The sequence below is a fragment of the Talaromyces amestolkiae genome (assembly GCF_001896365.1).
Source record: "Talaromyces amestolkiae strain CIB chromosome Unknown scaffold22.1, whole genome shotgun sequence".
Taxonomy (NCBI): Eukaryota; Fungi; Ascomycota; class Eurotiomycetes; order Eurotiales; family Trichocomaceae; genus Talaromyces; species Talaromyces amestolkiae.
In genome coordinates, this window is record NW_024468058.1 from 157,055 (window position 1) to 179,197 (window position 22,143).

The 22,143-nt window shown below is 47.0% G+C and overlaps 8 protein-coding genes across 8 annotated transcripts; 4 read left to right on the top strand and 4 right to left on the bottom strand.

Moving 5' to 3' along the window:
* Nucleotides 1-378: 378 nt before the first annotated feature.
* On the bottom strand, nucleotides 379-1,117 carry BHQ10_009034 (uncharacterized protein; the record flags this gene model as incomplete). The annotated part of the gene is made up of 2 exons (XM_040881906.1): nucleotides 379-513; nucleotides 578-1,117. 2 exons carry the CDS (start codon nucleotides 1,115-1,117, stop codon nucleotides 379-381), a joined length of 675 nt encoding a protein of 224 aa, XP_040737536.1.
* A 2,097-nt stretch (nucleotides 1,118-3,214) lies between these two features.
* Nucleotides 3,215-5,621, top strand: BHQ10_009035 (uncharacterized protein; the record flags this gene model as incomplete). Its single annotated transcript, XM_040881907.1, has 3 exons — nucleotides 3,215-4,261; nucleotides 4,323-4,464; nucleotides 4,516-5,621. 3 exons carry the CDS (start codon nucleotides 3,215-3,217, stop codon nucleotides 5,619-5,621), a joined length of 2,295 nt encoding a protein of 764 aa, XP_040737537.1.
* A 906-nt stretch (nucleotides 5,622-6,527) lies between these two features.
* BHQ10_009036 (uncharacterized protein) lies at nucleotides 6,528-7,721 on the bottom strand (the record flags this gene model as incomplete). Its single annotated transcript, XM_040881908.1, has 1 exon — nucleotides 6,528-7,721. The coding sequence occupies one exon, from the start codon at nucleotides 7,719-7,721 to the stop codon at nucleotides 6,528-6,530; it is 1,194 nt and encodes a 397-aa protein (XP_040737538.1).
* Nucleotides 7,722-10,282: 2,561 nt separating this feature from the next.
* BHQ10_009037 (uncharacterized protein) lies at nucleotides 10,283-10,630 on the bottom strand (the record flags this gene model as incomplete). The annotated part of the gene is made up of 2 exons (XM_040881909.1): nucleotides 10,283-10,491; nucleotides 10,612-10,630. 2 exons carry the CDS (start codon nucleotides 10,628-10,630, stop codon nucleotides 10,283-10,285), a joined length of 228 nt encoding a protein of 75 aa, XP_040737539.1.
* Nucleotides 10,631-10,931: 301 nt separating this feature from the next.
* Nucleotides 10,932-12,135, top strand: BHQ10_009038 (uncharacterized protein; the record flags this gene model as incomplete). Its single annotated transcript, XM_040881910.1, has 2 exons — nucleotides 10,932-11,134; nucleotides 11,193-12,135. The coding sequence occupies 2 exons, from the start codon at nucleotides 10,932-10,934 to the stop codon at nucleotides 12,133-12,135; spliced, it is 1,146 nt and encodes a 381-aa protein (XP_040737540.1).
* Nucleotides 12,136-13,038: 903 nt separating this feature from the next.
* BHQ10_009039 (uncharacterized protein) lies at nucleotides 13,039-15,115 on the top strand (the record flags this gene model as incomplete). Its single annotated transcript, XM_040881911.1, has 2 exons — nucleotides 13,039-13,448; nucleotides 13,498-15,115. The coding sequence occupies 2 exons, from the start codon at nucleotides 13,039-13,041 to the stop codon at nucleotides 15,113-15,115; spliced, it is 2,028 nt and encodes a 675-aa protein (XP_040737541.1).
* A 279-nt stretch (nucleotides 15,116-15,394) lies between these two features.
* Nucleotides 15,395-15,863, bottom strand: BHQ10_009040 (uncharacterized protein; the record flags this gene model as incomplete). The annotated part of the gene is made up of 3 exons (XM_040881913.1): nucleotides 15,395-15,564; nucleotides 15,628-15,765; nucleotides 15,848-15,863. The coding sequence occupies 3 exons, from the start codon at nucleotides 15,861-15,863 to the stop codon at nucleotides 15,395-15,397; spliced, it is 324 nt and encodes a 107-aa protein (XP_040737542.1).
* A 2,919-nt stretch (nucleotides 15,864-18,782) lies between these two features.
* On the top strand, nucleotides 18,783-20,409 carry BHQ10_009041 (uncharacterized protein; the record flags this gene model as incomplete). The annotated part of the gene is made up of 3 exons (XM_040881914.1): nucleotides 18,783-18,913; nucleotides 18,975-20,185; nucleotides 20,252-20,409. 3 exons carry the CDS (start codon nucleotides 18,783-18,785, stop codon nucleotides 20,407-20,409), a joined length of 1,500 nt encoding a protein of 499 aa, XP_040737543.1.
* Between the last annotated feature and the right edge of the window lie 1,734 nt (nucleotides 20,410-22,143).

Here is a 22,143-nt window from a genome sequence, read left to right on the forward strand (position 1 = left end):
ACAGGTCTAGGTGCTGCTACTATAAAATTCATAGCTCGCCACAATCCTTTATGCATTTATCTTTGCGACCGTCCAGCATCCATATTTAGTGCTGAAGTGCTCGTTTCGTCAATCAGATCTTCATCTCCAGAAGCTCGCCTCGAAAGTCGTCCTCTAGACCTCTCGTCCGTCGAGAGCATTAAACAATTCGCCAATGATTTCCTCAAGGAAGACATCGAATTCCTGGATATTCTATTCCTCAATGCCGGAGTTTTTACCACAGTACCTGCTTTGACTGAAGAGGGTTACGAAATCCAATTCGGCATCAATAATGTCGGCCATGCACTATTAACTCAACTGTTGATGCCCAAGCTTCTACCGCGAAATAACTTCTGTGAGCTATTGACGATCTGGAATGCGCTCTTGCTTGACTGCCTTGATCACCGCTTTTGCTATATCTGTCGGGATTTGGCCGAGGACCGTGAAGTTTTTGAAACCACGTAGCTGCTCCCGATATGGTGCAAGTAGGCGTTCCTATATAAGCGGTTATGCGATCAAGAACATGGCTTCTCGTTACTTAGTTTCATATGAGCCTCACCTGATTCTTCTTATTCAAGATTCTCTGAGCTGGAATACCCACAAAAGGATTGTGAATTGTGACTTGATGCTTAGACGTAGCTGTAAAATTTGGACTGCGCAAATCCGCTTTCCCAAGCGCTTGAACAAAACGATCCAGGTCGCGCCGTATAATCATAACCTCAAGCTGACTCTTCAATGGCGCCGGGTCATTGGTGAAGTCAATTGAGTGTGTCATCACATGGCCTGTGAACTTGGCGAGGAACTTTTGATTCATAGTCACGACGGGTATCTGGCTAGGTATAAACAGGACTTGTAGGGGCTGATGTCCTTTTATGCTGATGCGAATGAATTGGTTCCCTCTCAACATGACCGCTCCGGCTTCGCAGTAGACCTGTTGATTGGTGCAAAGGATGGCAAACTGACACTTGCAGTCTAATATAGCCACCTCAGTTGGATTCACGGCATACTGGTTCTCTTCTGGCCATGTACACAAAATTTCGTAGTAGATCTGGTCTCGAATGTTGGCGGGAAGGTCTAGAAGACGGAAAACCTTTTCCATCTTGGCCAAGCATTTTCAGGCCAGATTATTGATTATGATAAATATGATAGTGCTCACTTTGTATTAGATTGCCTAGAGATCAAAGATTGAAGATTGGACATAGTGAAGAAGTATTCATATAAGTTACTCTGACAAATTAAGCGGGGAGGACGCACAGTCCATAGGTACCCGTAGAGACAGCAATAGCCAATCTCCGAGCCTTGGCAATGCTTTACTGTTTAACCCTAGTCTCGGACACTCGAGTATACTACGAAGTGGTGATTTAGCTCTTCTTTCATTGAGATTTAGCGTTTAATGTATTCCTTAATCAGTGTATTGTTAAGTCTTGAATTATGCACGGGGTCATATGTCCGATATCCCAAGCACAGCGATGTTAACGCTGATTACCGTGTAACCCTAAGCCTCATGCGCGGGGCAAGTCAATCGGACTTCATAGAACCAACCAACCCACCAAAGAGATGTCAAACATACGGCATACGGTTCCTGAATAAGCTCTCAAAATTAATATTTCACATGAGACTAGGTGCGCCCACACGTCAAAGCAAAGCAGATAGAGCCCGAGAATGTATGACGTCGCAATCATCAACTTGGTACATAGTGGTACAAACTATACTACAAAATCAGTCGGTCAAGTGATCAGCTTCATATTGAGATGCAGTACAAAGCTTTAAGGATTAATCGCGAATTTATCATGCCGATTAGTAACATGCTTTGCTTAGACGATGTATTAATCATACACTCCCTAGCTCATCTACACAATCAAATCGATTGGCTCAGCGCATGGACCTGGCTAAAACGTGGCGGTGAGTGAGCCAGAGTTTGATTCGATCGCATCGACTGTTCGTCCGAACGTGGAGTGGCCAGGCTAGGGTGTTTTAGTGCTTATGATGTGTTTCGTGCCGGGGCATGGGTGCTACGTACTATGTACCTACAAGGTCTGATGCAATTCAGATGATTACTGAAGAATTGATATTGCATAATCAATGCGAACGTGTGTAACATTGTCGGGCTTAGTTGTGATCAGTATGAATATCGGAATTCAAGATTCTCTTCCTGATTTGGAATTGTCAACTGATGGCCAGCTATATACGAGGATCACATGTATAGCTCGTCAACCAATTTAGAGGCAAGATAACCGAGTGTCTGACTCAAGTATTCCGTTACAATTGAAGATAAATCGAGCGGAGATGTCGAGATTTTTAACTCGTGTCAATCAATTGATTCAACCCTCTGTCACGTTCTCAAGAATAATCCTAGCAATCAACGCCGATGCGATGATCCAAATTCCATGAATGATTCGACGTTCCCCTCTTTTTCCTGAATCTTGGCTGTGGGGGAAGCTATCCCCTAACAACTTTAGCCCAGCGCCATCGCAGAAATCGAGGACCCTCCTCTGAGCCCTTCAGCCAAAGAGAAGTGCTGGACGGATTACACGGCCTAAGATGGGGACGGAAGGACCTTTTCACTCCAGAATTAAGAAGCTATTCCGTACCTAGGCACTGAAACCTGACCAAGTTGGCATTGGCGTAGACCAGCCCCTCTTTCCGACCGAGTCCCTCACGGGCGTCACCCAGTCAATCTTCGAACCATGAGGCGTTTTAAGCCGAGGCCCTCGTTGCAATATATCTAGTGAAAAGTCATGCAGCGCGTGGTACGCCGCAATAAAATTTCCGGCTGTCCCGCTGCCATCTGCTGTAGGATTGTCGATTGTTGATCAAATGAGATCATCGTCACTAACGACTCTAGTTTTGCATCGGATTCTGACCTATTATTTGGCCTTCTTATTTCCTCGACGCATGTACGTAAATCATACTACTACGCACTGCGCTACAGGGATGGATAGTTCTTGTCCTACCACTACCACGTCTGATTGATTTACTTGCTTCATGCACAGTGGCATATGATTTGCCGAGTCTGCGCATGAACTTTGTTTCATGTCATCTGTAGATGCTACTGTATATACTACTACCTACATACATCCTCCCCTTCCCCTGACAGAAACTGCTTTTCGGTCGAGCATCGACTCGATTGTTTTGATCGGTTCCAGAGATCTTTTCTTCTTTCGCATGTCGATAAAGATACAGAGCGATAGAAGCAATGGACTCAACAGGCGTCCTCGGCAGCCTCACGGCCGACCAAGAGGCTCGTCTCCAGCAACTATGGATGTTTCTACTGAACGCCTTTGAGAGTCAGGAATTCTTCGACGGCAATTTCTCCATGTCCAGCATTTCGCGGCGCTCGCTGAGTATCGATGAACCCCCACTATCCCCGTCCAGCATCAACACTACATTTTCCAGCGGGCGTCGCAGCATGTCATTGTCGAGCAGTCACAACGTCAACCACAGCAGTAACGTCAACAATTTCAGCAACCCATTCATGAACACAACAGTCCCGAATACTCCCATCTCACCAGCATTTTCACCAACCTCACCAACAATAACCGCCGACCTAAACGTCCCCAAGCCCCAACATCAAGGATCCCTCAAACGCCTGCGCCGCCGCACATCGCTCCTCAGCAACAACGGCGGCGCGAAAACCAGCATCAACGAGAAATTCCCCACCGAACCCTCAACGCCCAACACATTACGCAGAGCCTCAACCCGCAAGGGCTCACTCACATTCCAAACCCAGTCCATGGGCGGGGTGAATCTACGCCCCAGCCCTCAAAACGCCAAAGTCATGCAGCGCGTTCTGGCAAGCTACAAACTCTCGCCCGATGAACTGCGGTTGGGACTGTTGGCGTCGCTGAAACAGGATCATCCGGATGCAATGCTTCTCCGGTTTCTGCGCGCACGGAAATGGGACGTGGGAAAGGCATTTGTCATGCTCGTTGCGGCGGTGGCGTGGCGCACGAAGAAGATGCATGTTGACGACGACATATTGCCGCGCGGCGAACTGTATGCATTGCGACAAATGCGCAGCGCCGACAAGAAGGAAAAAAGAAAAGGATGGGATTTTATGAAACAGTATCATATGGGCAAGAATATAATCCATGGTGTGGATCGGGCGGGCAGGCCGATTATTGATATTAGGGTTCGGTTGCATCGCGCGGAGGATCAGTCGGTAGAGATGTTGGAGAGGTATATCGTGCATACGATTGAGAGTGCAAAGATGTTGTTGAGGCCGCCTTTGGTTGAGACTGCCGTAAGCTTTTCTCTCTCTCTTGCAAGTTGCAAGGTAAACGTGATGAATGCTGATTTGATAGATACTTATATTCGATATGACGGACTTTTCCATGGCGAATATGGATTATACGCCGGTCAAGTATATCATCAAATGCATGGAGAACTTTTACCCGGAATGTCTGGCGGCAATTATCCTGCATAAAGCGCCGTGGTTTTTTTCAGGTTGGTCTCCCCCCTTTGGCTCTTGCCTCAATTTCATACCAACTCAAGTAGGGATATGGAAAATGATCAAAACCTGGATGAACGACTCCCTCGTCTCAAAAGTGCACTTCACAAAGACCCTCGACGATCTTGAGCGCTTCATACCCAGATCCAATATCCCGCCTGATCTGGGCGGTACAGACGATACGTATCAATACCACTATATTGAGCCGGACATGAACGACCGAGCCGAGAACCTGTCGCTAGACGTCCACTCTCCCACACGCGAGTTTCTGGCTTCTCAGCGTCAACGGATAGGTGAGGATTTCCTCGAGGCGACTCGCTTATGGCTGCAGACCATCGCGATGCGTGACGGAATCGGGTTGGCGGTTCAAGAAGATCGGCGCGCACAACTCATCGAGGAACTCAGGCTAAACTTCTGGAAACTCGACCCCTTTATCCGTGCGCGATGCCAGTTGGATCGCGAGGGAATCATTGTGAGTGATGGTATTGGCACGATTGATTTTTATCCGCATCTCAGGGCCGCGGAGAGGAGGGGGACGGATGTTTCGATGGAACACGGGGAGGCGGTTACATCTCCTTCACCATTGCCGACTGCGGATTCGAAACTCAATAGTAGGAACTCGAATGGAGGCGTTGGGCTGGGTTTATTGTCGCCATCATCGTCGACGTTGGGCGAAGATGTCGAGAAAGATGTCGAGGTAGCAGAGAATGAGGAGATCAAAACGAGGCCGAAAACACCGTATCTCAACTTCCTGGATGATGCGAGCATCAGCACCAATGGGCATGATGACCACGACGAGGAATCGAGCACAGCCCGCGACGAGATAATGCAGGAATACATGGACGACAATTACGAAGACTACGACCACCACCCTCACTCTCATCTATCTCATCAGACTGGAAGCTACAAGCAAGAACCAGAATACCCACCCCAACCCGACCACCACCCACCATCTCTGCCCATAAGTAATCACCTCTCCGTTGCACACAAAGAGAGCGACATCCACAGCGAAGTCAGCTTCGATCTAGACGACCTCGACGAAGAAGACGAAGAAGAAATCGAGATTCACGACGCGGTTACGCAGCGGATTCCGTATCCGAGAGGAGGCGGGATTGTCGAGAGGGCTGCTGTTCGGGTTGTTAACGTTCGATGATCAACAAACTTGTTCCTCCACCTTCTCGCTTCTGGTTTATCTATCTATTATGCACTTTTCATGTTAAGCTTCAATTTTTCTTGGATGGTTGTATTTTTATTGCACGTTTGCTTCCTGTTCTCTTCTCCTTCCTCTTCGTTTGGTTAATGATGATGAATTTGACGAATATGACCATGGTGCCTGTGCTGGTTTGCGATGGATTGTGTCGTTGTATATACCTTTGCATTTCTATACTACCTCCTAAGCTGGTTGGTTCTATACCTATTTACATGTATCTTTCCCATTTCTCGGTACATACCTAGGCTATTTTCTCTATATGATTATTTCCCCATTTCTGCCTCTATACAAATCTACACTCTACAAATAATGTACACTCTACAAAAACTAGACCTTAATATGTACGAGTGGCTATATTCAAAAAACTATACAACCCTCGACAACCCTCAGCAAAAGCCGACTGCACAAATCAAATATATACATCAGAACAAATACTCAAAGCCCAAAGCCCAAACATGTACCCAACTCCGGACCCTCGTAAACCACCATCCAAAAAACACCACTTGACCCCATTTCGTGAATCCCGGATCAATATGAGAGATTAATATGTAGTGACAAAAAGGATTGAACATGGACAGAAAAGAGGAAGAAGGAAAGAAGAATGATTGTCGACGTGACAGCTCTGCTGTACGTGTGATGTAGTATGTGGGAAAAAAAGCGAAATGGTCGTGTATGTCCCGGTAGATGGCGACGATAATAGAAACAACAAAGAAATGGAATGATAGTAGATAGACAATCAACCAGGTGGATATCGTCGACGGTCAGGTAGGTGAAATTATTAATGAGTGTTGCATATATATCCGTTTTTTCCAAGGCGAAAAGCATGATTCGTGACATATTGCCGGACATTTATCTGGTTCGATTGACTGTGAACGGAGCCATAGTCCGCTGACCATACCGCGTCATACGGAAGGCGCTTATATCAATAGAGACCTCGGACGCATCAGACCGGTCATCAACTTCAAGCAGACCCGCGTTGATATCTTCAGGATCATTTCCGCCAGAGTCCTTGGACGTCAAAGCCACAGCAGGGGTAGCAGCGGCGACGGAAGTCTCCAATTCATCTACTGCGATTGTATCGTCGGATTTGGTGACGGCGTCTTCTTGTTGCTCACGTTCGGCTTTGACTTTTTCTTCTTCCTGTTCGGCCATTGTTGTCGAGGCTTCGAGGATCAGTTCGTATGCCTGCTTGATTCTGTCCAACTCGTCAAGACAGTTGCCTTCGCGCAGGAACTTGTATGCTGCTGTTTCGCACAGATTCTGTGCATTCTCAAGTTGACCCTCAATGAAATCATACGGGCTCTCCTTCGAGCGCGTAGGCGGTTGTGGTTGTTGATAGCGTGATTGTGGTAGAGGTGTAAAAGTAGTCTGATTCCGACGTGCTCGTTGCTTCATCATCAACATGCGTAATTGTAATTGATCTTCTAATCCGTCTTCATTATCTGTTGCAGCGGCCGCATCCAAATCGACTTCAATATCCGCTTTGGCGTCTGCGGTTATTTCTGGGATTCTGCTTTCGTTGTATGAGTTCTTGACGGGGATGTGCATTTTCATTCGCCCCCCAAAAGCAGTGCGCATGGACGACGAGATGCGGGATGACCGGATGCTGCTCTTGGCGGTCCAAATATCTCGTACCATTTTCTCGAGGACCTTTTGAGTGTGGCCATCGTAGGAAATGATCCGTGCTGGCTTGCCTCGTCTGACTGACGGCGCTGGTATGATGGATTCGGAAGCAGCAATCTTCACTGATTGATCGGTTTCCACTATTCGTTGTTTCTTAACGCCATCGTCCTGATTCAAAGACTCTCGCGACAAGAACCGCTTCAGGCCCTGCGCTGTTGGCTTGACGCCGCCTCGTTGGCTGCGGACAGACGATAGACTGCTGCTGATCGATTTCTTTCGGCGGAGAGGTGACGATGCATCATTCGATTTCTCGGCTTCGGTAGCGAACTCGGCTCGCTTGGTGTGGACATGGGCGGATAGTTGATTGACGTCGGTGATCCAGGAGGGCACCGTATCGCGTAGCTGGATGAAACAGGCCATGTTAATGTAAGCGTGATCGGTGTGTTCAGACGTTCGTTATGTCGTGGACGGCCTCGGTCGGTGTTCGGAATGATTCCTTCGATGATGAGATGCAATCAAATGGCCAGCATATTGATCGACGGTTTGAGTATTCGTAGACACAGAAATAATTGTGAAAAAATATAACTGCACTTGACTGACCGGGGGAGAATGAGATATTGAATGAAAAGATGAAAAGAGGAAAAGTGAAAAGCTGGGGACTGAACCCGGCGATGAGAGAAGGTGGCTGCGGGTGGAGACGCGGGCCGTAGTTGGGATTTAGTCACTTTACTGCGGTAGTTGACACCCGCGGAGTTGCTTACTACATAGTACATACGAGAGCATCCTCGCTTATAACACAGCAACTAAGCCTAAGGCTAAGACTAAGCCTAAGGCTAGCTACGTATGTAGTCTGAGTGACGAATGCATTTTCTCGTTTATACGCGCCTCTCTGCAATGATTCATCAGACTTTTCATTTTATTCCACGATATTATATCCAGCATGATCTGTCTACACCTGGATAACGGACATTGCCACTGCTTTCTAAATGGCTGCTTGAGTCTACTGTTCTAACATGACTCTGTACTCTCGAATGACTTTACAGGAGTACTCCGTAGTGCGTCCTACGCGTAGTATGTAGTACAGAGTATGTAGTAGATGCAGTGTGCGGCATATGCTGAGGAGAAGCCCCGCCCCCTTGTGCCGAAGCCCTGATTCGGCGGTTCGTACCGCCAGCCAGAACATAATTGGTCCGGAATGGCGGGAACTGGGGTTTTTCTTCAACCACAAACTCCACTCTGGGCCAATCATAAAATCATCCACTAATCCAACCAGCGTACGAGGCAGCCAATGGGTAGCCGCGAAACACTAAATTAGCTTCGTTAGCGCGGCGGATGTGGCCGCGGATCTTCCCAATCAGGATTAGTCATTTTCTCATTTTTGGATGCACCGTTTCACGCCTGGTCGTACTTTCGAGGCATGCTGAGTTGCAATTCCACTGCGCTGGATCAGATCGACTATTAAGACTCTTACTATGACACTATATACTACGTAGTAAATTAGTGTTACCCATATCTGTCAGATTCAGCCTGGTTATCTGTTACATTCATCGCGCCAGATTGGCTGATCTGTCTTTTGTCAGAGTAGCGCACCGTTTGGTGCTTAGTTCTCTGCTCTTTTAATGCGTGGATCAAAATGCACTGTTTGCCTCATTGGGCAATTATGGCATTGCATCCGAAAGATCGACATGGGCACGCTCGTAACAGTTGGTCCTAGCAGTCGTCACCTCGTGAGGATCAAAATTTTCTTGTCGCACGCAACGGCGACTTGCCGAGCTGACTGTCGTACTTGCAGTTCACGTGCTGCTACACCTCCGTTCGTAGTAATTCGTACTCTGAGCGTCAGACATTTCTCCTCGCGTCTTGCGAAGACAGTCGCACAAACATTCTATAGTAAGGCGAATGGGGTACGTACGCCTGATGATCATTTCTACGGAGTAAGTACTCGGCAACCTCTTAAAACCCCGAAGTCTCTTCGAGTCGTTGGTTGCGCGGGTATTCTGTGAGAAAATAAGAGCTTACCAAAAGCAAGATCCTAGTCCTTACTACTTAGACGAATCTCTTATATCAAGGACAAGGATATGCACTCGCCGATTCGGCGACCATTAAAGGTGGGCATACTATAGCCCGCTAGTGCCTGTTGATGTGCATTGTTGGTTCTGTCACTTCATTTCCTATGGTCTTGGACTCTTGGACTGCATATCAGCTGCCTTTTAGTAGGCAATAGTCGCGTAAAGGTCAGCCAACAATGTTGGTTTACCTAGGTATGAGACTGGCACATGTCGCAACGTTTACGACATGCAACTTGCCAGGGACAAGGATCACAATAAACTTCTCGAGTTGAAAAGAGGAGCGGTCTAGGCTTGACCGCATTGATGTCGCATACTGAGAAGCGCTGTGATATTTGTCATTTTGTCCTTCGCGCTGTATTGGCCTAACGAGAAAATTCATGTCTGGATGAAATTTCAAGTGTAAAAGAATCTAGAAACGAGCAACGTCGCTACTTGGATATGAGGGGTTTTAACTAGTCTCAATGCAGATAATAGTCATACTTGAGATCCTGATGACTGCTCAGACGACTGTAACAATAAGACTTTCTGTCGCTACCACGTATATTCTATTGTTGAGGCTGGACGTGAAGCTCAGAGCTCCCGCTGATCGTGCTGTGATTTAGAGATGCATTAAAGTTAGGGCTAAGTATAGTGAACGTTGTTCATTCAGACAAATTTCTCCTAGGAGATATGGGAAAAAAATTCACGAGGTGAACTGAAAAACCGGCATCGCGACCCCTGCCAGTCTCACGCACTCTATAAACTTGATCCCGGGGCAAACTTAGTTAAAAGCTCACCCTCTAGACTAACAGAATGCATAACCACATTGACCCAAGCCGATTCCAACCGCTCCATCGCACCAGCTTCCTATCGCATTGAGCAAATTTGAGACTGGGTTTAGATAGCAAGCCTCTCAACCTTCATCTTGAGCCACTAAATCTGCGGCGCGAAATCACTCGCATCGTTCGAAGTGATACTAGCCACAGTAAACGGCCGGCTCACGCCACAAGCACGGCCGAGCGCGGTCTTGCTGGGATACAGTCGTAGTACACGGTTGTCCTCGTAGAGAGGAAGGTGCATTACGATGAGCTCGAAACCGCCGCGATTGAAGATTTTGGTAGCTTCGTTCGCGCCTTTCTTGACTGGCGATAGTGTGCGGCTTGTTGCGTAATGTCGAGAATCTCTTGCGTCAGCCACCGCCTAGGCTATGCGTGGGTCAGTTGAATGAAAATCGTTGCCAATATGTTTATGAGTGATCATACCTGCACTGTTGGGTTCCATAGCGGCTCGCCGGTTTGACGGTTCACTGCCTGCTATAACGGACAATAGTTTTGTTAGCTGTTAAGTCAAGGGAGGTTTACAAAGATTAATTAGAAACGACGAGTCACGTGATGTAGCAAGTGTTGTTTGCACTGTTTGCTTCACTTAAGCTTCAAATTTTGGATATTCCAACAGCTCCAGAAACACACAATCGATATTTCAGCCAACAAATATTTCACTCCCAATTCTTTCTCAAAACACAATACGAATCCCAGGATAAATAGAAATTGGTTGACTGATCGTTTTCCAACTCCCAAACGTCATGGGCATCACGATTCTAGCTCCCGCAGCAGAAAATGCGGCCTCACAATACACCGACCGAGATTTCGAAGCCCAAGACTCAGAGGGGGATGTGGACATGGACAGACTACAAATCAAACGGCCACGTCTAGGTCAAGCCTCAGGATTCGGTACTGGGACCGTCGTTCCAGGCGAAACAGTTACCAACGATCCTCAATGGATGCGGTATTTCACCTGTGTTACTCAATAAACCCAGCACAATTCAGCTAATGTACTATAACAGAGGCCATGGAACATTCACCACCCCATTCTCAACCTCTATCATCGCCACAGTCGCCGGCACGGTCTCCAAAACTAACAAATTATTGTCCGTCCACCCCTTGCGAGCTCGCTATATGCCTGAAATCGGCGATCTCGTCGTTGGCCGCATTGTCGAAGTCCAAGCACGGAGATGGAAGGTCGACATCGCTGCTCCGTTGCTCGCACAATTACCCCTCTCAGCCATCAATCTCCCAGGCGGTATCCTCCGCCGACGCACAAGCGCAGATGAACTACAAATGCGAAACTTCTTCGTTGAAGGAGACCTTGTCGTCGCAGAAGTGCAGAGCGTACATCAAGACGGATCGGCGACTTTGCATACCCGGTCATTGAGTTATGGGAAATTGCGGAATGGTGTGTTCATGGCTGTGACGGGGACGGGCGGTAGTGGTTCCGCTAGCAAAAAGAGTGGCGGAGGTGCTGCGTCGAATATCGCTGCGCCATCGTCAGCAGCAGCAGTTGGAGGCGTCGTTCGATCACGACGACAGAAATGGACAGTCAATACGGCTAATGGCGGCGGCGATATCGAAATCATCCTCGGCGTGAATGGGTACATCTGGATCTCAAAACTGGCAGATGGCGCTGCTGCTGCTGGCGCAGCTACAGAGACTGTCTCGATCACCCGCATGGAAGAAATGGCTACTCATTCGATATACTCCAGTCAAAATGACGAGATTCCGCGGCAGACGAGACGCGAGATCGCGCGACTGGCGGGTTGTATTCGTGTGTTAGTTGAGGGTGGTGTGCGCATTGAGCACGATACAGTTATGAATGCGTATAATGCTAGTCTAGAAGTTGATTTGGAGATGGCGGATCAGGGCTATGATGCTTCGAACCCTGCTGCTCAAGAGGGGCAGGATTATCTAGGTGGTGAGAAGGCGCAGCGGATACTTGAGATGCTTGCTTAGGATTGGACTATATATGTATTTATGCATGTGATGGTGTTAAAGATACCCTATAGATGATTATGAAGTTATGTTATTCGTCTGGAACACTCAGAACATCGCTCTACTTTTTTGTTTATTTAACGAGATCTCAGCCGGTAATCATTTTAGGTTCGCATGAATGATTCTTAAATGGCTCCAATCGAGACAGCAAAATGGATCAAGAGGGACACATTTTAGTTTGTTCTACTACCTAGAGAAGCAGCTATTCCTCACTAAAAATTCTCAAGGTGCAATCACTTTGACAGCTTCTGAGCCTAGACCTTATGATAGGGCTAGCCGTTGAACATGTCACACCCCTGAATAAGTAACGCCCAGAACAATAAATACTGCCGGGGATGGCTGTACTTCTCAACCCGTTTCAAGCATGCTACGTACCATTGCCATGGATTTCCCTAATAGGAAATACATTCAGGGTTCGGCTAAACCTTCGAAGGAGAAAAGGGCAGTGAAGTGGATACATAGCTACGCCGCTACGGTTCAGCTGGAAGCTTGAAGCTTCTCTGGTCAAGTTATGCTCCTTACTATTGCTCAGAAGTTCGCGGTTGCGGGACCAATATGGCTCAGCTGGAACATTTTTTAGTGGTGAAAATTCAATTAGCGATGAAGAACGAATAAGAGCCTCGTTGAGAGGCTGGAATGATTATACTACTCACTCATTAGGTCGGTAGACTGTGTAGGATGTCAGTAAGTCGGTATTAATAGATCAGACTAGTACTTGAACGTCCACCTGCAAAAGTCCATTCAAAGATTAATCACAGATCGTATAAAATATTTTGTTCCCATTTGACTTTCCTCTGGAGGCATGTATCCTCGCCATCTCTCGGGACTTCATATTTTCACATTGTACCTAGGTACGCCGTCAAAATGCCAGACGGCAGATTCTACCACTTCATTGAATCAGCCCCTACAGTCCTCATATTCAGCACTCTCTTTGGCGTCGCCTTCGCCGTCGGTCACCACGTCTTCTACAATACTCTAGACGAGCACGACACCCCCAACTCGCAATATCGCGTTGTCGGCACAAAATACAGCATATCAGGCCAGCAAATCAACGTCTCGGCTGGCACCGTACTTGCGTTTTTGACGAATTATTGGTTGAGTTTCGCGGTTTCGACGGCCTTTCAGCAAGTGGCGTGGAGGAAGTTGAGGCAGCAGGCGAACCATCTGGGTACGATTGATCATTTTTTAGAGATTTTGGACAATGGATTGCTGTGCTTTTTGCCGGAGGTTTGGAGGAGGTTTACGTATGGGATGTTGATCGCGATTGTTTTTTGGTGAGTTCCTATGACCTGTCGATGTAGAAAATGGCTGATCGTAGCTCAGGCTTTTACCAGTTGCCTCATTCATCACGCCCGCAACGTTAACGGTTCATATGAAAGGCATCCCGAAATCGCAAATGCAGCTCGTCCCCCGAGTCGATTTCACGTCTATGAACTTTGCCTTCATTTCCGCTGTCGACGGCGCATCGCCTTCCTACAGCTATGAGGGCCCCCGGAACGGCGTTCAAAAGACTGTCACTCTAGCCCTAACCGACGGCGCAATCCAGCCCATTAGTCCACCACAAGCAAACGCGACTTGGGAACTGAGTTTCCACGGACCAGCGTTGACTTGCCAGGCCATCAATGCGAGTTTTCATCAAGAGGTTGTAGACAACATCTACGAGTCAATGCAGGCTTGGGATCCGGCCTGCGGCATCTCATATGCTTATATCTCCTGGACACCTGACTCGTCCATGGCAAATGGTTCATTGCCCTTTTCGAATGTGACTGGCAACTACACACTCCGAAGTAGCACCGTGGGACCCGAGGGTGACAGGTTCTATGCAAGTGACGGCTATCCCTATCCCACAGACTTTCCACCCCTTTCGATATACATTGCGGCGCTGCCAAACATGGAGACTGGATTTCTCAACTCGGGCTGCAATCAGGGCAACGCAGCTTTGGCGAATACGACGATTGTGGAATGTTCGTTGTATAATGCTACTTACATCAGCAACTTTACGTATATCAATGGCGCTCAGACAATAGACAGCAAGTTACCCTTGCAACACATCAATGATGTGGGCTACATCGGCGGTGCTGTTGGCGCATACCCATTGGGTCTAACATACGAGAACGGCACCAGCATCATACCTGTAACACCTCAAGACTACAACACTACTCTCGTCGAAATGTTTGCCTATCAATCCGTCATGGAATCCTTTGGCAAAATGATGGTCGGCACGGTCGCCAACACCCTGGGCGTTGAATCCGGCTTTGTCTCTTCGCTAGTCGCTACCAATACGAGCATCATGACTACAACTTTCCTACAGAGTAACGAACTTGCGTTTCTGCAATCGGCAAATGAAGGCAATGAGCTCAGCGAAGACAAATGGGATTGGCCGGGAGACTCGATAACGATATTTCAAAACGGCACAATCCCATTGACGAATGCTCTTGAAGAGGCGTTTAGAAATATCACCTTATCCCTCATCGCAGAACATACCCTACAACCAAACATGTCCAGCCCCTATGCCCCCGGCATGGTAAATGTGACCGTCACAAACTACACAGACGTCTATTCCTACTCCAAGGAGATTCTCTGGACCGCATACGGACTCGGCGTATTCCTCACTCTCCTCTGTGTCATCAACGGCATCATCGCGTTCATCGCAAACGGGCGTCGAACATTTGATACTAAATTCTCAACCATTCTCCGCACAACTCGCGACGTTCCGCTGATTGATAGGACGGATGAGAAAATGGAGTATGTGCAGATTCATGACGAGGATCGGGATGGGAAGAGTCCGCTACCGCCGTATTTGAGGAGAGCGGAGATTTCGTTGTCGCAGAATGATTATGCGCGGATTCGGCATGATGTTATGGATGACGTGGAACTCGATAATGTGAAGGGGGCTCACCATGATGTTATGAATTATGATGGGGGGTCTAGTCGGATGTAAAAACAAAGATTAATATTCGCGTATGGGTCTGTCGTTCATTGGCATGCGAAATGTAAACCTTGGAAGCCTTACCACTTTAATACGATATATATGGACTCATGATTCACGAATCATTGACTACTTAATTGAATATATGCCATTGTTATAGACTTGGGCCGACATAGCATTCTCTTAAATACTAAACTTATAAACTAAGCACAATCAAGTGTCGGCGTCGTGTCATTCAAAGACCTTTGCATATAACTAGTCCATGTAAAGTCGCGATCAAATATCAGCAACTTAGTATCCAACATCTCCAGCGTCGACGCTGTCAATGTGTCTGCGGGCCTCGCGCTTGGCCTTCTCCCTGTCAATGAAGTCCAATCCGCGGGTCTCGACCTCGCGGTCAATGAAAGCGCCTGCAAAACCGGCCAAGATCTCCTTGGCTTCGGCGTGGCTGGCAGGCTGGCCTGAATGGTCACATATTTGTCAGCATTTGCGCTGATTGAGACAGACCGAATATTTTGGCTTACCGTTCTCCGAGACGTGGCGCTCGTAAGCCTTGGCGGCTTCGTAGGATGCAGCACCAGCAATCAGCTCGTGAGAGAGACTGGACTCATGAGGTTCGGTGTTTTGGTATTGGTTGTAGCTGTCTGCCTGCTGGGAGTCGTCTAGGAATAGCCGAAATGAACGTTAACACCGGCTGGTCCACTTTTCGGGTGTTGTGAGGGAGGCAGAAGAGATAAGACTTACCGCTGAACCAACCCATGATGAAAGATATGTTATAAGTATTGATTGAAAAAAGTGGTTTGAAAAGTGTTGCTTAAAAGATAACAGTCAATTGACAGCAGATGAGGGGAGGGGGTGCTTTAAATAATCTTCCCATTTGAAACATCCCACTTCTCCTGGAGGGGTAAATCTGTATGATGTCGGTGGCCCTCTAATCTGAATCACGACAAACAACACCGAGTGGCGTTGTCTATTCGATCTACAGACTTCCAGACGTGGGCAGCCAACTGGCGACTCATGTCTGGCGATGCCGCTCGGAGATGGAACGATTGGCTGTATATTCCCCGCACGGTCAGCCACAATGCTTGCATCCAGAACCACCCGCATGGCGCTAAATGATAGCTCGTAGCAGATTGGATGGCTAAGCTTTGTTGTAAAGCTTAGCGGGTTAGAGATGGGTTTTGGTTACGCAAGACTGCTGTTGTTGTAGTGGCGGCTGGTGATCTTTGCGAGGATTGATTTCGGCTTCTATATTTACACGATGATCATCGATTGGATCTGCGACTTGAAAAGGGGATGTCTTTTTATGGAAGATGTCCTACGTATTAAACCCCTGTTTCTAGGAGCCACTGCATCATTCCCAAGGTTGATCTAGCACGGACCGTGAGCCACAAGTGGATACTGAAGGAACCAAGAATAATATCTAGGTTCTCAACAGTGAAGCATCTTAGCGAGGAAGCCATCGCGTCCTCAGCTTGCGCATGTACATAGATTAGCCAATTGATGCTAATATCGAACCCTCAATGTTGATAGTCCATAAATAGATCAGGGGTCTTGTGTTTCAAGATTTCCGCCTAATTCAGAAGGCATCAACCATCGACACCTTAATTCGGGTCAACCATTGTTGATTGTCCATGTCCAGCTCTTGGTGCAACAAAGTGCAGCAACCTAATCGTTAGCGACCCAAATAGTGCAATTGGCAGAGTTCAGGGTTTGACAGCACGACTTGCCCTTCATTGTCAATTGCATGGTGTACATTGAGACCGGGTCAACATGACTGAGATCGAGCCGAGAGTCATCTCAATCATGACAGGCTTACGAGATGTTCATAATTGGGTTATCATTATGCATACTGTGCAGACAAGCCGCAGAAATTACAGCTCATATTCTTGGTACGCCCTCCGAATTTCATTTAAGGTTCCCCGGGGTCTGTAGACTTAGACCGCAACCTGCTCAAAGTTCCCGAATACACCAATCTATGTGCAACTTGTTGCCACTCTCCATACCCATCGATTTGGCTGCATGAGCTGTGTTACGAGGTGTTCAAGGGTAGTTTTGAGCCCAATCTTGAACCTACTCTGTCTGAATTAGAGGACTTTGCAGACGCGAGTAGGTTCATCTATGACGACGTCAAGAACTCGGGAGCTATAGAGAGACTTCCTCGATTCTGGAAAGCCTTGTTGTCAAGTATACAAAATGAATTCTTAGAAACAGTTTCCGACGGTATTTACTCGTTCAATTACCGGCTGTAGGAGGCGACAAGATAAGGTTGCGTCTGAGCCCATACAGCGATTTTAACGGTATGCCCATGACAGACCCGGGGCCAACTTTCCCAATACATACTAGAGCAATTAAAGCCAGTGAGATTGGCTTATCTTCATTTGATCGAGGCACGCGTTCGAGGCAATGATGACGCTGGTTGTGGTGGGCAGAAAACTGTTCTGTGGAGGATTGAGCAATGGCACAATGTAGCGCCAGTCCTTCTCAACAGAGCAATCAATGCGGAATCAGCCAAGAAAGCTATCGATCAGACATATAAGGAATAAAATGTTATCATTGTTCTGGGTTAAAGTTTGTTGTCAACCATGATTTTTTTTAGAACCAAGACAGGAGTTCTACTAGAAAAGTATGTGAGGACTCATCTCTATTCCCGGGGTTGGAAAGTGGATACGTTTATTGTGTCTTTGGCAAAGAGTTCTACTAGTCAAATTTCGTCTGTAGTCAAATCAATAATCTGTAAATAGCTGCGTCAGGTTTCTTTTATTCATGCATTATTTTGGATTTAAGCCCTAACCCTAAGCCCTAAGTGGCCCGGCAAATGGAGAATCGACGGTTTATATGGTTTATATGACTTTCCCCGAGGCTCTCTAAAAATCCATAGTTGTTACGGTTCTTGACCTACGCTCCTGTTGACTGTCCTACAGGATGCCCGAATGTCCTCGGCGATAGCTGAATACAATGGCCTGATTAGTCATCCACATTTTAAGGTTAAGTTAGTTAACTTAGTTACATCAAGTAAGTTAGTTGGCTATCAGTGATTCGTCACTTCAATTCTTGCATCTCCCGTCTACAGGGAAGGATATGAGATCGGTACAATCCCAGTCTAGTCGTCCTAATCGCGGTCAACCTGTAGAGAGTTTATGGAACAAAATGAATGCGGATAATCACGAGACCGCCGTACGTGGCTCAAGGGAAGCGACTCAAAGCTCGGAGAGATCAACACATCGACTCGATAGTAGCAACTCCCCTGCACCTTCTAGAGTGTGTGACGGCTGCATTCGGTAAGAAACATACCAGGTGTCAATCAACGTCCAATGATGCTAAATATCATCCTAGGAGAAAAGTGAAGTGTATATTTGACGTACCTAAAATCTCGATGTGTCCGACTAATCCGGCTGTTGATGTTAGGTGATCAGAAACGTCCCACTTGCTCACGTTGCCTGGAGCGCGAAATATCTTGTACCTATTCCTCGATAAGACGCAAGCCTGGGCCCTTGAGAGGCTCACATCATGCCAAGCAGTCAGAGAAGGTCCAAGAATCTTCAGGTATTGAGGATTATCTCTAGTCTTTTCTCTACCGTTTTTCTGACACATGCCTGGAAACTTATGAACAGGCAATCAGCGACGCCATGCTAGTCCACGAATACTAGTGGGCGATGACCCATTATTCGATGATTCAATGTCAACTTCAGAGGTCTCTCCTGCTTCCTCGACGCTTCGGCCGCGAGATGCTTCCAAAGAGACGAGCACCACCGCTCAGTCTACCAGCTCTTTCAAGTTTGAGATTTCTCCTCAACAAGAGGAATATCTGTACGTGGTGTCATTGATCTTTTGATAGGCAACTAGGCTAACAGCGTAATCAAAATATCAGTCTCGATAAATACTTTGATTTATTTCATGACGCCAACCCGATATTTTCTCGAGAAAACTTTCTGCAGAATTACCGGAATGGGATATGCAGTAAAGGTCTTATTGACACAATGGTCATGATAACGGCCAAGTTGACCAGTTTTGCTCCCGAAAACTCAGACCTAGATACCCGCATTGACCATTTGCTCAGCTCAAACCATTTGGAACTTGACATGATGGGAGACTCACCAACACTCGATCAAATGCGCAAAGCGTGCATTTTGGCATTTTACGAGTTCCATCAATTTCCCGGGGATCAGTCGTGGATGCGAATCGGCAGGCTAACACGGATTGCCTATCGAGTGGGAATTGACAAGCTTGAGCGCCTTCCCACATTTTATTCTGATTGGGCTGCTATCGGCAAGGCTGAAATGCAGGAATGGAGACTGCTCTGGTGGTGTATTTATAAAATGGATTCATACACGAATCTCGCGGCAGGGACGCCTTATTTGATTGATAAGGACTTTATCAATACTGCCTTAGTGCGGAGTCAATCTAACACATCGTTTTCAAGCGGGGAATCAGACCATTTTGATACCGTATACTTGCCGACCAGCTCACAAGGGTTGTGGGAGGTGATTCCTGCGATAACCACCGATCCGGATACATTCCTGGCAAATATTCTCATAGTCACTGTGGCCGCCATGCGCGATATTGCCTTGGTAGGCCGGCTGTACCACTTACGCGAACATAAGGGCACGGTTGAAGAGGCATTTAAAGAAGCTGGAAGACAGCTTTCAGCGTTGAAACTCGCCCTTCCATTTGGGTGGCTCAACACAGATCGTAATGCCTTGGCAGGTGAAACTCAGTTTTATCATCATGCAAGACTAGTCACCATATTTCAATTGTCCTTTACGCAACTGTTTTTGGGGGTTCTGGATTGTAGAGGTGAAGAAGGTGATGAATGGACACGGAACTGGCAAAAAGTCCTTGAAAACTGTCAGAACGTCGCGAGAGCGGCTGCTCAGTGGGACAGCTCCTTTTGTGTCAGGGTGGATCCAGCAATTTCTTTCATCTTTCTCACGGCACTCCTATTTCTCGAGGTTCATAAAAAAACCAATTTTTGCTCTGCTGCCGTCAACATGGAAGCAAGTATCAAGCACGATCAGACCATAATTCGTTTGCTCTTGGATCAATTTGCGAAGATCTGGACTTTACCGAGGCTGATCATATGTAAGCATGATCTTCGTAAAGATTTGATGTCAGTTTGCTCCAGCTAACGTATTTGACTATTTGCAGTGTCCTTTGAAAGCTTCAGGGAATCGTTTTCTGGCGTTTCCGGGTCACTATCTCAGCGACAAGTCAAGGCAATTTTGCTGAATTACAAGGGTCCACTGCACCCAAGATGGGTTCAATTTCTCGCTTCTGTCCGCACAATTGTGAATGCTGCCGAATAGTCATAATCATAAAAGGAACTTCAGCTAGTGTGAACTGTTGTGTTGGTGACGCTGCCAGTAATCGACTCCACTCATATGAGCATTGGATTCCAGTCACAGTTCAACTAGAAATTACAGCCACCGGAGGAACTACGTAGCTATAAATACACATTTCCAAAACATTTTCCGGCCAAGTCATACACCTGAATAATAGTCATGACTTTTTAATTTGCGTAAATGTCAGACCTAACCATCAAAGTACTAGTTCGGTTTATGTGAAATTATTCCGCGGAACAACTACGAGAAACGCGAGTCTCAGGGTACTACCATCATACAATAGGCAGGCTCACTTAAATTATGGCTAGATTATCAAAACTATGTATGTTGAGAATAGACCAAGATAATTTGTTGAGTTTGCCCCAACGAGCTTTGGATTTGCTTTTAAGCGACCCCCTTAAAGTCACTTCCGGACCTTCATAAGCTGCAATGTCTGACAACGGTTGTATTCTAAGATTATTCGCACCATGTCTTCCATGGATACAGATGTTGTCATAGTCGGCGGTGGCCCATCGGGCTTGGTTCTGGGTCTTTTTCTAGCCGAATATAGGGTGAAGGCAAGTTTTGGCTATCTATATCAAAGAACGAACTCTAAAGGAAAGGCCTCGATCCTATTAGTCGATCATTCTAGAGAAAGATGAAGAGATTACGCAAGATCCGAGAGGAGCTGTACTTACTGGTGTTGCAGTACGGTGCCTTTGGAAACTAGGACTGGGAGGGGTTATGCATTTATTCGGCCATGGTAGGTGTGCATGACACCGGAAAAAAATGGGTGAATCTAATGTAAATTGTGCTTCGGTTCTGCAGAACTCACGGGTATTAACTTTCACAATACCTCTTTTCAGAAAACCCCTTTTCTATCTTTCGATTTAAAGGGAGATGGTCTCAAACATGCACTGCCCACTGCAATCCTCCTGAATCAACCAAAACTCGGTAAGTTTTGATGATCGCATTTGCCTATGGCTATGCCTGACACAATAATTCATGCAGAATTCTATCTTCGACAGCTTATAGAAAAGTCCCCATTCTGTACCCTTCATACAGGCTGTGAAGTCGTAGGTCGAGAAGAAAACGCAGATAATATCAAAGTGCGATATCTTGACCGCAATAGAGCCAAGCAAGAACTTCGCGCCTCCTGGCTAGTAGGAGCCGATGGAAAGAGAGGAGTCGTGCGCAAACGTTTCCTAGAAGCATCCGCCGGGATCCGACAAGAAAAAGGTATATTCGAGTACGACGGCATATGGATTGCAGGAAATCTCAAAATCACACCTCCAACACCAGAAAGTCATCCGGAATTACCATTCTGGAAGAACGGACAAGACTCTCAAGCCGTTTATGATCTGTTTTGGCCACCGGAATGGCATTTCTGTCGTCCGCCCGGAAGACCTGTGGCATGTGGACGGATTGGATCTGCTTCAGAATACTTATGGAGGCATGAACTTGCCGTACCCGAGTGGGAGGACTCTATGAATGCGGATGAGTTATTCTGGGAGAATCTGACACCCATGATCACACGGACAATCCCGACTAGATCGAATGGCCCGATAGAGGTAACCTTCCCTCGAGACTGTATAGAAGTCCTGCGATGTCGCCCATTCCGCTTCAATCATCGAGTGGTAAACAAGTGGTTCGATAAACGAACAATACTGATTGGAGATGCGGCCCATGTATTCCCTCCCTTTGGTGGTCAGGGGGTAG